The sequence below is a fragment of the Glandiceps talaboti genome, chromosome 12 (assembly GCF_964340395.1).
Source record: "Glandiceps talaboti chromosome 12, keGlaTala1.1, whole genome shotgun sequence".
NCBI classification, from domain to species: domain Eukaryota; kingdom Metazoa; phylum Hemichordata; class Enteropneusta; family Spengelidae; genus Glandiceps; species Glandiceps talaboti.
In genome coordinates this window covers 7,037,756-7,056,825 of record NC_135560.1, presented here as the reverse complement: position 1 = coordinate 7,056,825, position 19,070 = coordinate 7,037,756, and the positions used below count along the sequence as shown (strand labels likewise).

Here is a 19,070-nt window from a genome sequence, read left to right as displayed (position 1 = left end):
TAGGAGATGGATCAAAACGTTGCATTCCTTTCCAATCGATCGTTCCAAAGTAACTCTATTTTACTGTCCTATGGATTCTTGGAACCTTGAATGATATATTCTCCAATATGTATTTAGATAAACTGCATGTAGTGGAATCATTTTCAGATCGGAATAACACACCGGATACAGATGGAAATATGAGTTTCTAAGAATGTTATTCCCCTGTCTTATATCAGACTATTTTCTCCTTTTCATGACATTGACAGTTTCATACAAGTTACTGACATGGATTGGAAACTGCACTGCACTGCACTGCACTGAACTGAACTTACCTTCACAAATCAAACTGACAGGACTGTATCTAAACCCAATGTTACAATCACATCTGAAACTTCCTTTAGTGTTGATACATATACCATTCTCACAGACTCCAGGAACTTCAGTACATTCATTCAGATCTGTAATTTACATACAAAGACAACACAAATTTACAACTCACACTGTATAGTACTGTTATACATTTCAGACCATTTGTAAGCAAGACGTAATTATAAATCAGCCTGTCATACTATACCCTGATGATGTTGACATGATGACAGTTCACTGGAAATTTGGAAGTCATTTATATATTTTTTTTAATAAGTAGACACTAGTATATGCGAGAATGAATGTTCATAGACTTTGGGTTCATACTTAAGTAATGAGCATTTCTACTCACAAAGTAAAAAAACCCCACTATATATATATCTTTAATCTTTCCTTAAGATTAATATCTACTGCTACATGGACCTATTTAAAGACAGGCATATCATATTTGAGTCTAGCTCACTAGCTTCAAATCTGCAACTTGTGTTGTATACTTCATTTGTGTTTATCTAGTTAAAACATTACACAAAACACATTCACTATGATTTTATGATAAGTACAGTATAAATATGAAAATGAACCATTTTGCAGTGTATTTCTCATCTAGGTAAAATTGCCGAGTAAAGAGTACAGTTTGTCGGTAAAATGTGCAATTTGGTGTACTTTGGCATAAATTTTAGACTCACCCATAGATTCACCAGTTTCTGGATCGATGATTTCACCAGGTTTCTCACCACAGATTTGTTTGTGAGCCACTGAAATCATTAACAAATAACAAAATGAATATTAATCCATCATTAATTTCTCTAATTTACCGTTCCAAAGTAACTATATTGTACTGTCCTATTGATTCTTCAAACTATGAACAATATATTCTCCATCGATGATAGACATATTTCAAAAATGGCTAAAAATATGAGGCAAGACATTGATGACTATTAAGAATACATGTGAAATTGATATGAGGCGATACACTGAAGACTGCATGTGATATTAAAATAAATGAAAGACTTACAACTAAATCGTGCTGGACAGGGTTCACATGGATTATTCCATGCCATTCCAACTGAACAACAACATGTTTTCTTGGTTAAGTTGAAGGGTAGACCATTCTCACAAGTCTCTGGTGCGAATTGTGTTGCATTCTGGAATCTTCCGTAGCAAACACTCTGACGTAAATCTAGAAGAAAAGAAGCATTCATATAAAGCCGGCTTTCTGTGGACAACTACTATAATTTTTTGTAATTCATATTACCAAAAGACTACCATTCAACTTCTCAAAATAAAAAATGGTCTTTTCTAGCCATGTTTAACTTTCAACATTGTATGGCTGATCATGTCATAACTTTCATTTTCCAGGAGCATATCAACATTTTTCATGACTTTGAAGGATCAGGAATGTCAGAACTTTCAAAGAGAAAGTTTTAAAACTAAAGGTGTTTGGAAACTGTCCAGGAATGTTTGAAATTCCAGAAACTTACAAGGAGGGTTTTGAAATTCCAGGCATTTCAAGACTTTCCAAGATTGGCTGAAATCTCAAGTATTTCCATAAGCGGGGTTGGAATTCCAGAATTTTCAAAAAAATTCTATCAAGAACACATGTACCAATGTGAGCACTGTTTAAACCAGTAATTTTTGGTGAAGTGATGTTAAATTAAAACTATTACCTGCAGTCATACAGTATTGGTAGATTAGACTTACCCATACAGTTCTTGCCATCATACATATCCATCATCATATGACCTTCAGGACAACTGCAGGTATAGTCCCCTATGGTATTCATACATGTACCAGCTCCACACAAAAATCTAGAGTTTTCACACTCATTGATATCTACAATGTAATAAAGTAATAAAGAAAATTTACTACATGAAAAAAAAAATATGACTTGAAGAAAGGTCGTTAACTAGTCATTTTAACAAGGTACCAATTTAGCAATGCGTTGTCTTGAAAGATTTTAGACTTCCTAAAGATTTTTGTTCGTAATAGTGACCATATATTTCACCTTAACTGTTTTAAAACTAGCTGAAAAAAGTGCTTTGTTGAGTGTCTTGTATTACTTTTGATTCTTTGAAGGATCAATAACAACATAATTGAAGAGGATGGAAATGGATTCTTGCTAAAAATTGTGTCCATATATTTATAAGTGATTGTTATTAATATTACTGAATATTATTTATTTCTGTACTTTCTCAACTGGCCTGTTGTACAAATAAGTTTCAAACAAATATCTATCGACAGAGAAACAAAAAGAAAGAGTTTTACATCTTTTTCAAAATGTTTCTCCCTCCGGCAAAAAGGCAAAAAATACAAACTTGACTGGATAATATTTACAATCATTGTGTTCTTGCACTGAAGTAAAATAATACATTTTATTACAATGAAAGCACATATCTGTGCAAACATTCGGTCTAAGTTTATGAATTTAACTTCGTTTTACACCAAAATTTTCAAGTAGCTCAGCAACGCTTTCACCAAAGTGAAAAAAGTGAATGCTTTGGTGAGCTACTTTTAAAATTTTAGTGTAAAATGAAGTTAAATTCATGAACTTAAGCAAGTTCTATTAATATGGTACAAAGGTTCCCTGAAGTAATATTAGGGTAAGCGTATAGATCTCAGATCATTGTGTAATTTGCAAACACAAATAAAATAAAATAATATGACAAATAATATATAAGTGATTGAATTGGCTAATTAGCAGGTGCATAGCAATGATAGTCAATGATAACTTACCAATGCATACTCTCTCACTGGCATCCAATGTGAAGCCTTTGGGACATACACAGAGGAAACTACCAAAGGTGTTACTACATTGACCTCCAACACATGCCTCCTCAAACTCAGTGCATTCATCAATATCTGGGAAAATAAAAACAAAACATAATCAATACAATATAAAATTACATAATCATTGACTACATTTTATTCCATTATTTGAATCAAGTCAGTTTCCATTATATCATTTGAATCAATTTTTTTCAAAAAGCCCACTGAGGTGCAAAAATAGTTGAAGATAATTAGGTGTTTTTTGTACTTAGGTGCAAAAAAAGTAACTGTGTGTTTCCGATATACAGCAATGACATGGCCTCTGAGAACACGGTAAGTAGGTAGGTCGGGGTTTGATTTGATTTAATTTCATCTTTTTAATTTTTTATATTTTTGAAAAATATAGCTTTGACCCAAAATCAAACAAAATGTCGGTTGGAATACCCCTTCTGTGATAGTTTGTACAGGCATCACTGGGGAAAGAAAACAAATGTGCATAAGGGTCAAGAAGACAGAGAATTTCTCATCTTTTTGTTTTAAATGTTTAAAAAATGATTAGTTTAGTGTCAGCAGCTTAAATTAGGGTTGGTCTGGTTATTGGAAACTCACAATTTTATTTATTTGGCCTTTTTCACAACAGAAATTTACAAGGTATTACACTAAATAATACAAGAATACACAGTTCTATATTATTGTAAAGAGCAGTACTGCGTTCCCCTCCATATTTTTCAAAATATTGGAACATGTTGTCTTGAGGTGTAAAGAAATGCTTTTCAAGTATTGTTTCCACTATGAAGTTTTTTTCTGTGAAGACCACACGGGAATCATAAAGGTACTCCATGAAACAAATCAGAAAAGTTTCATCTCATTTTAAAGTACAAGTTAGGTTGCAGACGAAAGATCTCAGCCTACAAAATGATGTTGGTTAAATATCTATAGTTCTCACGAGTTATGTGACACTGGTAATCCAGCCTTCGGTTTACTTAGCTAGACACACTAAATCTATCGTTCTTCAATGTGGTAGATTACACAAGTGGGTGACAGCAGTTCCTCTGTTGTGCGATTCTAATCACCCTGTGATCAACATAGCATAAACATTCAAAGTCCCAAAACTGCACTGCAAATTCATGTAACTCGAAATAAACTTGTTTTCAGAGACGCCTCCCTATCATTCAATAGTTTATCACTGTTGTATCAACAAGTTGCAGCAATAGTTTTAGTTTGTGTCTATCTTTAATAACTGAAGGCTCAGCTACTTCGGTAGTAGGTTAATATTTTTTCATCTTTAAATTTGAAACTCAAGCTAGGTTGGCAGTTATAAGCTTTCAGATACAACTTATCCATCCAGTCTATTAATAACAATAATCCTACCTTCAATGACTAGAGTGAAGTCATTAGGTCTGAAACCTGGACCTGATGGACACAACTGCATATCTTCAGCTGAAAAATGTACGTAAACATGTTATAAAGTTATCACAAAGTATACATTTTGTGACCAAGGTCCAGAATGTACAAAAATACAAGACACAATAATGCTACTAATAGTATTAATTTTTTATATAGCACTTTCCGACACTGAGCTAAAAGCACCTTACAATTATTACCCCAGGCACAGACCTGTAGTGGCACAACTGCTGTTATACTTCAACTCCTCAGGGAGCAATACAGTCCATTGCATCCTCATTGCAACCTCTATCCTACCTAGTCCTCCAATCAATACAACTGGGTTGACTATACTGGCATACTATAGTGGTTCAAATCTTGCCAATATACACTTTAATTCTGAGGTGAATCAGTACCGACACAGCATGATGGAGGTGATAGGCTTTGCAGAAAGAAGCTTGCTAAGGGCATTGATAATTAGTTCTGCGCTTCTCATTACAGCACCTTTAAAAAGTCAGTCTGGTTGGTCAGTTAAGCAAAAAGATATACCCCAAAATGTACAAACTCAGTTTGCGCCCATTTAATGACAACTGGATACTTACTTGAGTTCCTAGGTGGGCAGGCTTCACAAGGATCACCCCAGGCTTCTCCAAGTGAACAACAACAAGCTGCTCTGCCAATGTCTTCACCTAATAAAGTACTACAAATTGGGATGTCACCACGTCTAGTAGCGAAATCCAAAAAACAACCGCCACTCCTTGGATCTAGAAAGGAAGATGTCATTCTATTACTTCAATTTGACCAAATTATTAAAAGCAAAATCTAGTGGACTGACAAAGTGGACTGTAGTATCAGCTGGTATCAGTCAACAGACCTGTTGGCGGTTCCAAGATGCATTGCATGTCTCTCAATGTATTGTGTACACACTGAGGGGTTGCATGCGCTACTCGGGGATGGTTGTCACCTTACAATACCCTGGGTTTACCTGGAAAATCCCTCTCTGTCACTGATAGCGTTTAGTCTTTGTTCTATAAAATCCTTCATAATTAAAGAGGTCAACATGTCTTTCCATCATTTCCCGATGAAAATGTTATTTCAAAAGCAATAAAGACAAAACAAGACTAAATGTGACAATATAAGAGACATCCTCTCATACAATGCATCGTGGAAACAGAAACTTGACTATAGCCTACAACAGTCACATGACATACACTGGACAGGAATGGATAGAACCATTTAGAAGGTAGGCATGGAAAGTTTTCAAGATTTTCCTGTATAAACATGTGCATGTCTGTAATGATGAGTCATGATTTTCTACAAGTGTAAAGGGATTGTTTATGTGTGAAATAAATCAAACGTGGCGGTTCAACTGGTCTCCGATCTTCAATCTGATCTTTATTTTTATTTAAAACACCAATGTTTTGGCGACGCACAAGTCGCCTTCCTCAGGGTAAGCACTTAGAAGGAGCAGGCGAAAGATGCTCTGTCTGGGCTGAAGTGCTGAGTTGGAGTTTAGTCTGATTGTTTATTATGATCTGCATTACAAGTCAAGAAGTACTCAACCAGTGCGCCCTCGAACTCAATTTGATGTGCCACTGACACACACAATTTCAATTAACGCACCAAAATTTGATGTTCCCCTATTTCTTACTTATGTGGTGACTCGCAAGAAATGCCAGTTTTTCGCAATTTGACTTCACAACAACAAAATTTGGCTATCCTTAGAATGTAGAGGGCATACTACACTCAACTAACTTCTACAAAGAATACAACTATAATTTCAAAACATCAGGACATATCAACACATCATCTTGCATACCTAGCACTGAACCTTAGTTCAGATGTGCTCATCTTTTCAATGTTTTCAAACATTTCAAAAGCCTAATTTAGAGAAGGACTGAAATTTACAATTTTAAAAGTAATTGTCTGGCAGAACCAAAGAAAAAGTGGGTCCAGAACAAAAAAGGTTCTTCTATAATCCTTCTGGCTTCACAGATAAGATAAAACTAATGCAAGAATCTGGGACTGAATCTCTGGCCTTTAAAAACTTGACTACGTCTTTTTTCTGATACAACAATCACATGGTAAGTATACAGGCAAATCGAGATGAAAGTGTGTCAGGAAGAAATATTTGGAAATCTTACCTATACATCCTTTTCCTGTTGGTCCAAGTACAAAGTTGGGAGGACAAGTACATGTATAGCTGCCAAATGAGTTAGTACAAATTCCTCCAAGACAGTTCACATCTGCATTCAGACATTCATTGACATCTGACAAGAAGAAAATAATTCATTTTAGTTTAGCTGAAGAACTTCATTTAAGGACTTTCTCACTTTTACCATTCATACAGCCTGATCTCCAGATGAAAAATGAAATTTCTGGTGAGGACTAGAAAAAAGATTTGCTGGCTTCAATAGCATGTCTCCATCCATAAATATTTCTTGTGGCTTTACGTATGTCTCTTCATATGTTTTATCTCGTTTCCAGTTTTCTTACTTTACGGATTCTATAATTTTTCAAAACACACTTGTTACAAGCTAATCCCAAGCTCCTGATAAAAAGAGAACTTTCTGGCCTGGCATATTGGAAAAAATTTTCATGGCTTTATGTACAATTAATACTTTATTACCCTTTCACTTTTATCATATAGCATACAAAATACTACACCAAGGGCAGAATACAAGTAGTGATAATAATACATACCTGTACAGTTGGCTCTGCCTTCATCCAGTTCATATCCTACTTGGCATTCACATCTGAACTGGCCTGGTAGATTGATACAACGGCCAAACACACATAGATTGGGGAAATCGGCACACTCATCGATGTCTTGAAATTAAAGTAAAAGAGAATGGTCAAAAACACAGGGTCTCGGAAGTGTTGGTAGTTGTTTGGGTACCAAGACACAAGACAATAAACTGATCATCTCATTTTAAAGGCAGACATATGTCAAGAGTTCAAAGATACCTGACATTCAAATTACCAGAATGAAGGTGAAATGCTTAGAATACTGTGATAAGTACTTACCATCACATCTATCATTTTTGTCAGAAGGATAGAAGCCCATGTCACATTCACACTGATAACTGCCTGGAGAATTCAGACACTGGCCATTATTACATAGGTTGGAATCCTGGCTACACTCATCAATATCTGCAACAAAGTATCAAAACACATTATAATGTGTGTACAATGTATCAAAATACAACATTAGAATGTTACAATGTGTCAAATACAAATTATAATGGTATATGCCTCAACACATATATCATAGTACATTACAAAATATCAAATACAATGTATCAACATGTCATGCAAAATATCCTACTATGCTATAATGTAACAACATACAATACTTATATTGTAGGGTGTTACAAAGTATCAAAATCAAATAGAATATGATAATGTATCAACATGAAACATATTTACAGTTTGTTACAATAATATATGATATGGGTACATAGTGATTGCAGCGAGATGCGATCCATGAATTTGTCAACAAACAAACACATTTCAAGTGTACACATACATATCAGATGACCACTGAACTTAAAGTATAACATGGAGTACAAAATATTGACTCACCAAAACATTCTAAGCCATTTCCATCAAAACCAGGTTTACATTGACAACGGTAAGACCCAGGGGTATTGGTACATTCAGCATCTTCATGACAGTCATCTGACTCACTAGTACACTCGTCCACATCTGAAAGGAATAATGTATTGATGATGATAATTATTACTATAAACCAGTGGTAAAAAGTTTGGACCCTGCACATTTTGACACCAAAATTGAATATTGCCTCATTCTAGAACTACAGTGCACATATTGTCACGGTTTTTACCCACCAGTTTCTCTATGACTTAAAGCACATAATGAGCACTAAATGAAGCTTTGTGACTAGGGAGAGTTAGAGTGTTTAGAATCCTGTAATTCTTTTTGAGAGACCATTACATTATCTCTTTTTAACAGTATTAACTTTCAGAAACTGAAATACATGTTTGTCCCTTTTTTCTTCAACGATTTTCAGTTTATGCACTGTAGGACAACTATAGCAAGATTACACAAAAAGGGTGGGTCGGGTTGTTTTTAGAAATGATTCAACTTACCAATACAGTTAACTCCATCACCAAAGAATCCAGGGTTGCAGAGACATCTGAAAGAGCCTTTGGTATTTGAACACTTGCCATTGATAGCACAGTTATGTAGACCAGCTTCACATTCATTGGTATCTGACGGATTAAAAGGCACAATAAGAGATGTCAGTGTGACTAGATACAACATTTAATACTGAATACTTTTACTAGTTGCAAAGAACTAAAGTAAATTGTCAAACATTTCAGATAACAATTTTAAATTTCATGTTTTGAACAACAGTTTATTTTGATGGTTTACCAACAGGCTAGGTTGTCTAGAGATAAACTCATAAAACTTCAACCTAAAGAAGTACTTGAAACAGCAAGCTGAAGATTATGAATGATAATTATATCTTGTTGTGTCTTATTTTGAGGCTGCTAATTTCTGTTCAATCTTCAAACTGGAATGTACAGTTCACGACAAAAGATATTTTGAAAGAAGTGAGAAGCTGTATGAGAGATTTCTGCTATTATGTTGTTTTTCTTCTCTGTTTAGTGTTTCCCTCCCCTGTTGCTGTACCGTTGCAATGATGATTACTATTAAAAGGAAGGGGGGGGGGGGGGGAGATTGTGTACTATGTGATAAAATAATGTCAGAGTTTACTAAATACTTACCAACACAGCCCATTCTTCCAGGCTGAGTAGAGTAACCAGGATCACAAAGACACATAAAGGAACCTTGGGTGTTCTCACATTGACCCGCCAGACAAATGTTCTGATTGAAGCCACACTCATCCACATCTATGAAAAGAACAATATAGAAATTGTATGATTATGAGAAGAATTTGGCAATTATGATGAAAAGTGGACTGACAGTACAAAGAGCACACAGCTAGGGAGTAAATGGCTAGGATTAGGTCAGGGAATAGGTTAACACCCCATAACATACATATTTGATGTTCTCACTTATTGTGGGTGCTCTTAAATACACCTTCATGTGAATTACTTGAGATTTAATAGTAATTTATATATCTACAAAGTCTAGTATCTTCATAGGGATTTCATTTTACTACTATTAGACAACAGTGAAAGACCCAGTTCAGATTACAATTAAAATGTAGGTGTAAAAAACAGTTGTATGTCCGAGCTGTACAAAAAGTTGGGTCTTGAACAAAAGAAAAAATCCCATTTAATCTTTATGGCTCCACTGATAAGATAACACTAATGTTAAAACCTGGGATTGAATCTTGGGTCTTTAAAGGCCTGGTTCAGATTAGGATTAGAATCTAGGTGTAAAAAACAGTTGTATGTCAGAGCTGTAGAAAAAGTTGGGTCTTGAACAAAAGAAAAAATCCCATGTAATCTTTATGGCTTCACTGGTAAGATAACACTATTAAATGTTAAAAACTGGGATTGAATCTTGGGCCTTTAAAGGCCTGGTTCAGATTAGGATTAAAATCTCGGTGTGAAAAACAGTTGTTTGTAGAAAAACTTGGTCCAGAAAAAAGGGAAAGATCTTCTGTAATCTTTATTGCTTCCCTGAAAAGATAACACTAATGTGATAACCTGGAGTTTGAAACCCCGGCCTTAATCAAAACTGGTTTATGTGATACAAGGTGAAAACATACATATTCCTGGGTATTACAGAAACCACTCTGTAATTCTTATAGTCTTCCTTACTGTACTAATGTGTTACCATGTCATACTTATCAGTTTGCTGACCTTACAAATGATGACAGTTTGGGGTTTCTTACCTACACAGCTTTTGACATCTGGGGACGGTCTGAAACCATCAAAACAAATGCATTCATAGGCACCCTCTGTGTTGGTACAACTTCCTCCTTCACATACCTGTGGATTCTCCAGACACTCATCAATATCTGTGGAGAATTAATCAACAAACAAAATGTTACAGAAATTTATATATTGCTTTTTGTACCCCAAAATAGTCAAAGACATGCTATGAAAGTTTCTAATTTGTTTTGTATTTTGAAGACTGGGTGAGATTTAAGTAAAACCTACCATGGAATAAGCGTTGTGATTCACATACTAATCCATAAAACTGCAAGCAATACTACCAGAAGACGCAACAAAATATGAGTTGAAACATGACACATCTCAAAAAAATTACAAAATATGAGTTGAAACATGACACATCTCAAAAAAATTCATCAAGCTATGTCAAGATATTGAGATTTATGTCACATTTTTTCTTTTAGAGTAAATCAAATAAATGATATTTTTTCATAAGTTTGTATTTTACCACTATCTCAAAATACTGAAAAAAGTTACTATGCAACATGTTATCAGCTAAGTGAAAGAGGTTGACTGATGCATAGGGGCATCCTGTTCTTGCATACCTTACAGACTGGCGAAACGATATGCCATAGACTTTTCATGCAAAAAGACTCCCTAGGCCAAGAACTTTTCATGCAAGACTCCCCAGGCCAATGACTTTTTCCACTACAGAGTAGGATCTTGCTTATTCTAAAATTATCAACTTTAACTTGAAAGGAAAAATAAAACATACAACTGATCCTATTTTTTTATCCACACATTACATATATATTGTTAATTGAATAATTTACCCAGATATGAGGTGAAGAGGTGAAAATTGGCCTTATGCAAAAGAGTAACTTGTCTGCATATATGTAGACACGGCGTGGGAACTAGGAAGGGACTCGCCGTATACATGCAGACATGGCATTGTAAGGGCTCATGATCAGGTAATCATAATGAAAGGAAAGACAATTAATATTATGGTTTTCCAGAGAAAGTAAACCAGATTTGTCCAATGGTTGAATAGCATTATTTTTGCATCACATCAGAGAATATTGAAAAAATTAAGATATGACCGATGTAACATACTCACCCAGACAACTTTTGTCGTCACCCATGATTGAAAAGCCATCGTGGCAGACACATTCATAGCTTCCTGGATTGTTGACGCACATCATTTCACAGCCACCATTATTGTCAGTACATTCATCAATATCTGAATGAAAACAAAACATCAAATGATTTACTATAGATACATGTACATGAGGGCACACAATGGATCAACTTATTACCGAAAGATCAAATGTTAAAACCAAAATTACATGTTCAGTAAGATGATATGAACAGCTTTGATGATGACTTTCTATTCATTGTTCTCAACACACAATTGTACTAGTCTGCAGGATACAACGTGTTCAGCGACATTATCAGCAACCACTTGTGGTTGATAGTGCTGCACAACATGTATCTCATAGACTGACTATTGTACATACGTATATAAAGCTTCCTTCTCTGACACTACTCTTCATTTCTTCAATATACTATATGTCCTCAAAGAGGGTGAGCATAGTTGATACCAAGTGATTTGTAATTCCACCTACCCTTATGTAGACAATTGTGAGAATGCCTTGCTATGTTAGAAAACTAGAAGTTAATTAATTCAAAATCTAACTACTGCACTACTGTTAAACAAATCTCAAGGTTCTCCTACTTTCACAAACAAAATCACACCTATATGAAACTGAAACCCAGTTGTTGATGTTTAGTACACTGTTGTGTATGTCGTTCAACCCTCTCGAGAGTGGGTAGGCCAATGTGTGTGAGAGCACCCGACATTTGGGATTTCAGTCGATTCACATGACTGAATCTCTAGAAATCGGTCCACTCAGCATTGGAACATTGACGGATTTTACAGACTTGATGTTTATTATGTATTTGAACTACAACACAGGAGTAGTAGGTACTAATCACAACAATCAAAGTAACATTGTAATGACAATCGACCTAGTACTGCAAAGACTAGAATATTAGAATTGATATATAAGTATGTAATTGAATTTTATAAGCTGCATGTTCCATATCATCATCATCATCATCATCATCATCATCATGAAGGAAGCATACACATCCACCAAAAACACACAAACATAAATCATGATGAAATCATCATGATCCCTGCCTTATCACTCAAACACATTTCACATGTCGCTCCAGACATATGACAAAATTTTTAAGGCCATTGTGCACACCCCTGATGATGCTAACAAGACATCTGTGAAAATCTGTGATTCAATTCCACCTCTGCACGTAGAAATTTTCATTTACAATGAATGAAGAGTCCATGAACATTCATTCTCACAATGCCACTATTTAAAGTTTTAATTTTCTCCATTTCTTACCTTCACAGGATTGTTGATCAGTTGTGTGTGTGTATCCAGGATCACACATACACATATAGCCTCCCAGGGTGTTAAGACATTTACCATTGGAACAGATACCAGTACCAGCTGAACATTCATCAATATCTACCAAAGAATTGAGATAACGATATCACATGTTAGCAGTTATAGAAGTTGAATATTTGTAATAATGTAATAATAATAATGGCAATACATCAATACAAAATTGTGATGGTTTCACGATTCCACTTTTGGTTGGTTTTACATGTATGTCTGCTTTAATATATTCGAACTTTAACAAGCAGTATTAACATAAGAAGCAATCATAAAATGCACCTCTTTATAAAGCAATACGTCCAGGTATGATTACGGAGCTATTTTTATCTTCATCTAAGCTGTAATTTTTATCATTTAAGTCATGCAATTGTTGTCATTTTAGCATCATAACCTTTGTAATATTTATCATTTTAGCCATGAAAATTGTTGTAAATAATGTCATTTTAGCCTTGTTTACTTTGTAATATTTACCATTTTAGCCATGTGAATTCTTGCAATTGTTATTGTCATTTTAGTTTCCTAAACTTTGTAATATTTCATTTAGCTACTTAAATTGTTGTAATTGTTATTGTCATTTTAGCTTCCTAAACATTGTAATATTTCATTTAGCTACTTAAATTGTTCTAATTTTTATTGTCATTTTAGCTTCCTAAACATTGTAATATTTCATTTAGCTACTTAAATTGTTGTAATTGTTATTGTCATCTTAGTTTCCTAAACTTTGTAATATTTCATTTAGCTACTTAAATTGTTGTAATTGTTATTGTCATTTTAGCTTCATAAACTTTGTAATATTTCATTTAGCTACTTAAATTGTTGTAATTGTTATTGTCATTTTAGCTTCCTAAACTTTGTAATATTTCATTTAGCTACTTAAATTGTTGTAATTGTTATTGTCATCTTAGTTTCCTAAACTTTGTAATATTTCATTTAGCTACTTAAATTGTTGTAATTGTTATTGTCATCTTAGTTTCCTAAACTTTGTAATATTTCATTTAGCTACTTAAATTGTTGTAATTGTTATTGTCATCTTAGTTTCCTAAACTTTGTAATATTTCATTTAGCTACTTAAATTGTTGTAATTGTTATTGTCATCTTAGTTTCCTAAACTTTGTAATATTTCATTTAGCTACTTAAATTGTTGTAATTGTTATTGTCATCTTAGTTTCCTAAACTTTGTAATATTTCATTTAGCTACTTAAATTGTTGTAATTGTTATTGTCATCTTAGTTTCCTAAACTTTGTAATATTTCATTTAGCTACTTAAATTGTTGTAATTTTCATTGTCCTTGTCATTGTCATTGTCATTGTATCCATTATGTACATTTTTAGCAATGTAAAGAGTATTGAGATATAGTATAGTGCACTTTTTAAGAAATCAAATTATTATTTATTATAAGAAGTCACATTCACAAATGTTGCCCACATCAAATTGCAACAAAGGAATGAGTAGGCGTTAGCAGTATTCCTCCTTGGCAGTTTTTCACAGGAGAGCCTGATATAATTTTCACTTAATAGAAATTTTGAGTGTGGGACATCAAAATTACTAGCAGTCCCAGCACATCTTTTGACTGGTTCGAGGACAACACAGAAATTAGAAGAAGGATCAACGCCCCCATGTACCTTGTTCATGGAGAATACAAAGTTTGCGAAATGGCTCTGCATCCCCTGTTATATTGTTCTGACAGAACAAACAAATTTCAAAAGAACTACATGCACTCCAATTACCTTTTTTGTCATGGAAGACACATAATTGACACCAGGGGTTCAATGCACTAATGTTATGGAGAATGTTGTATTATCTGTTAAAAGGCTATATAGTATTTCTGTATACATCTATTCATTTGACGTACAGAACAAACAATGCTATCACTGGGTAATCAAACTTATAAACTCATTGCAATGATTATTGTAAAAGCTCTGGTCCAGTTGTATACTGATATACTGTTTACAGTTCATTTTAAGTTCAAAGGAAAAAAGCAAAGAAAAACTTAATTATATAAAAGGAAATAATTGTTATTATATTACAACAGCAGAGAAAAAACATCAAAATAGCAAGTTACATTTTACAAAGAAATGCAAAATGTGGTAAATCATTTGTCTGATCCAAGGTTCTTCAAAACTCATCAAGAAGTATAAAATGTCTTGTAACAGCTAGAATGAACCTGACTAAAAATATTCACTAGCTACTAAGGTAAATCAATTTTCTTAACTTGAAGTTCTTTAACTATTCAACCATTAAATCTCTCAACTCCAACTCCAACCTGAAATGCCACATACGTTGCAGGTCAAATCACATAACACAGTTCAACTTTTTAGCAATGGGCTTTCAATTTCTCCTAGTTGATGACCATTCTGATGAGGATGACTAACAGGACAGATTGAAAGCTAAGAGCTAAAAAGCTGACTTGCTTGTGTATAACCTTTGTATAGCAAGAGTGAACCTTTCAAGTGGCCATACGGATGAGGATTGGATATTTATTTTGGATTTTTCATTTATAAAACAATTTCATCATGGCTTCCTACTTGAAAAATCAACATGAAACAACATGTGCCAAGTCCTTGTTTGTAACTCAATAAATGGCAAAAGATTAAATAAATGTGTACAATATTTGTTATTGTCAGTACAATAACAAACTTTTTACACATTTTTTTTTTTTTTTTTAGCTTTTTGCAATGTATTGAGTGACAAACACAGACTCGGTCTTTGTTGTTTCACTTTGATTTTTCAAGTAGGAAATAAATTCAAAATTCAAAATAAATACCCAATCCTCACTGATATTGCCACTTTAAACCCAAAACAGTATCTTTCAGTACTTTGCTATCTATACATTCATTATCACAGTTGTTCTTACCTTTACATGATCTTCCATCTCTTGACATCTCTTTACCCTTAGGACAGATACATTTGAAGCTGCCTTCAGTATTCATACAGGAACCTCCTCTGCACAGACTGGGTTGTCGCTCACATTCATTGATGTCTGCAGTGTAATCAATGGAAATAACATGCTCAATATACATACAAGATGTTCTGACACAGAGCAGGACAAGGAATATTAAAGTTAAGACAAGCATGGGCACTTCATATATATTCCTAGATTGCAGTTACACACATGTATAGTCATGGAGAGGGAGGGGCAAGTGGATGTGAACTTCAACATCTCTGAGTTGAAACTTTGACTGATTGAATGAGGTCAAGGGTACTAATTGAAGGTTATATAATTCTTGGCAAAACAAACCTTGATATTGCCTGGACAGCAAACACTCAAGTTGTTGACATAAGTATTGAATTGACTTGGCCTATTAGCTGGAGATACATGCCAAAAAATGGGCAAATCTGATCCTCCAATAGAGACAAATAAACAAGTAAATACACTACTCATAACTTAACACCAAACTAAACATTGAAATTTTAGGAGCAAGTGTCTAATTAAACTAATTACTGGGGTATATTCAGAAGACTGCAACAGGTGTTCAGTCATTTTTGCAATTTAAGCCTAATGTAGATTTTCTAATTCATTATGGAAAGAGTAGCAAAACATTAATTGGTGTTGCCACTCTACAATGGAGTAGTAAAAACATTCTGCTCAGGTTATATCATTTATTTGTTTTCAAACTCATTGCATTGTTAAACATCAGCTCTGTGTGTGCGTGTTAGGGAAGAATGGGTGGAGATGGGGGCATTTGAATACGTTTATACATTTTAAAAGTTAACTGCATTCCATGACAGGTTTTCCTTGCTGTGTTTGATTCATTATTAGGGCTATGACATGTGATAACTATGTTTAAATAATCAGAGATATTCATTCATGAGATTGATTCATATCAAATATGTGTTACGGATATCCACAAATCAGATGGCTTTTAGAATATTTATTTATTTATTTATTTATTTATTGATTACACGTAACAAAACCCTGGGGATTTGTTAAAGGTACAAATAAAATAAAATTGGGAAAAAAAAAATCATAATAATAACACTTATAGGCTTTTCAAAAGTAACATTACACATCATAATAATATTGTGTACATGTGATATCTCTGGTGCAGCTAACAGGCAGATTTGTGGTTTTCATTAACTATATATTAAGACAAAAAACGATGTTTTATTAGAACTGTGAAAGAAATTGTGGGAAGGGTGTTTAGTTGTTCGTATGTGCCCCTTCCACTGATGATGAAGGATATCTGCCCTCCCTCCCACTGGGTTTCAACTTGCCTACCAGCGCAATGTCTGCAAAATATTGTGAATGATTACCCACTCCTGACTAGGGAAATGATTGTGCTTTCCACTATACCAACAATTCATTTTGACGTACACAATGTGTGCCCCCCCCCCCCATCCCATGTTTTCCCCTCCCACTATATCAAAATGAGGACTTCTCCTCTGTCCTTCTCTCTTGTTTGCTCCCCTCCTGCTACCGATTGAAAACAATTGCCTGCCCACTGAAAAATTGTGCAAGAACAGCTTTTTGCAAAAACAGCTTTTTGCAAGAACAGCTCCGTTGACTGCACCTGATGACTGAATATGCCCCATTGTTTATACTTCAAGCAGTGTCTATTCTATACATTGTACCTGAATGTTCATTTATGAGATTTGTTTATAACATATTATGTTATGGATAGCTACAAATCACAGATGATACACACATATCCAATTTCATTGTAGTGTTCTTTAATATCTTTATTACACTTATATACCCAAACAGAATTGTCAATTTTTTATGCGGCTGTAATAAAGCTATATGTCATCTTTTCTTATCATATGATAAGCCAATGTTGAACAGAAAGCAACTTGCTTAAAATGGCAGCATGAAATGAATCATGGGAGACATGTTGCTAGTGCAGAAAAAGCCCACTGGCGGCACTGCATATAATTCTCGGCATTTGCAATACGCTAGAGGGTCAAATTTCAAAATAGAACGAGACATTCGATTTCTTCACATGTGCACCTATAGTAATGCATGTGGAGCGCATGGAGCGGAAGTTATGGTGTTGAACAAATCCAATAGCTGCCATTATTTTTATGACAAACCTACGTAGTAGAATTCTATTGCAGGTACCAAGAACTCACTCACAGTGAGAAAAGCCATTAGAACATAATGGTGTACTTACCCATACAGACCATCATCATCATGGAGGATTCAAATCCAGGTAGACATTCACACATGAAACTACCAGGGATATTGACACAGGTACCATTACCACAAACACCACGAATTATACGACATTCATCAATATCTACCAGGCAAAAAAAAGACAACATAATCAATACACCTATATTTTCTACTTCTACTTCTATACTATGTACACATCCAACAAGAATAGTATCAACATACAGATGTCCCACTGACAGCGTCCTTTAGATCTCACCAATATTCAGGTGAGCATGATCTATGAGATTGGTGATATCAATGCTGGTGAGGGCAGGTTTGAAATTGTAAATTGTTTATTTTCTATGCAGTAGAAGGAAATTTAAGGTGGGTATGGTTACTGGATAAAGAAATTGTGACTTGTATAGGCACGTGGGTTACCCTTGAAGTCAGTGTAATTCACTGCACTACACATCTACATTTTATCCTTTGCTATGTTACCTTATCTCATCAGAACATTAACAAGACAAGTATCATTTGACAGTCTGGATCCTGTCTTACATAAAATGCTAGGAGTACAATCTCACTTTAATACAGGCTACATAGCACACTGATGTCACAAGTCCCAAAAACCCCAAAAAACTTTGACTTCACTTGCCTGTACAATTCTTTCCAGTGATATCCAGAGCAAATCCATTTCCGCATTCACATTTGAAACTTCCAATGGTATTACGGCACTGGCCATTGTTGCACAATGAGGGAAATCTGGCACATTCATTGACATCTATTGAGTGACAAAGGAAAAACAGGTATGGTATTAAAGCTACACTACTATCACTAGCTGTCAATCTGGCAAAATAATTTCTAAAAATGGATGCCCTCTATGTCAGGATAAGGTAAAAATCACAACATCACTGATGGTAAGATGCCAACCCCAAAAGCATATATCTGATAAAAATTATTGTTTATTGCCGAAATTTGAGACTTTCAACGCAACAAATGGTTCCAAGTTTCTTTCTGACTTTGGCAATTCTAAGTAATTCAGACTGTTAAAGAACAATTATGAATTGAAAGTATCACTAACATGTACACATACTTATTTTATTTTATTTTTTTAACTGACTATTATAAACTCATCATTTTCAAGGTGTTACAATGAGAAACATAGC

The 19,070-nt window shown here is 34.4% G+C and overlaps 1 protein-coding gene across 3 annotated transcripts in view; it reads right to left on the bottom strand.

Moving 5' to 3' along the window:
- Positions 1-19,070, bottom strand: part of LOC144443346 (fibrillin-1-like) — a 75,004-nt gene that overhangs the window by 19,987 nt on the left and 35,947 nt on the right. For 2 of the 3 annotated variants that reach the window (XM_078132802.1, XM_078132803.1), the window contains 19 exons: positions 18,560-18,685; positions 17,924-18,049; positions 15,667-15,792; positions 12,755-12,880; positions 11,449-11,571; positions 10,331-10,456; positions 9,252-9,377; positions 8,610-8,732; positions 8,083-8,205; positions 7,525-7,650; positions 7,201-7,326; positions 6,642-6,767; positions 5,100-5,261; positions 4,486-4,554; positions 3,082-3,207; positions 2,050-2,181; positions 1,364-1,528; positions 1,035-1,103; positions 315-440 (listed from right to left, as the gene is read on the bottom strand). In XM_078132802.1, the coding sequence (XP_077988928.1) occupies positions 315-440; positions 1,035-1,103; positions 1,364-1,528; positions 2,050-2,181; positions 3,082-3,207; positions 4,486-4,554; positions 5,100-5,261; positions 6,642-6,767; positions 7,201-7,326; positions 7,525-7,650; positions 8,083-8,205; positions 8,610-8,732; positions 9,252-9,377; positions 10,331-10,456; positions 11,449-11,571; positions 12,755-12,880; positions 15,667-15,792; positions 17,924-18,049; positions 18,560-18,685 (2,352 nt within the window). The remainder of the gene's footprint in view (positions 1-314; positions 441-1,034; positions 1,104-1,363; positions 1,529-2,049; positions 2,182-3,081; positions 3,208-4,485; positions 4,555-5,099; positions 5,262-6,641; positions 6,768-7,200; positions 7,327-7,524; positions 7,651-8,082; positions 8,206-8,609; positions 8,733-9,251; positions 9,378-10,330; positions 10,457-11,448; positions 11,572-12,754; positions 12,881-15,666; positions 15,793-17,923; positions 18,050-18,559; positions 18,686-19,070) is intronic. The other variant, XM_078132804.1, reaches the window with a different exon arrangement.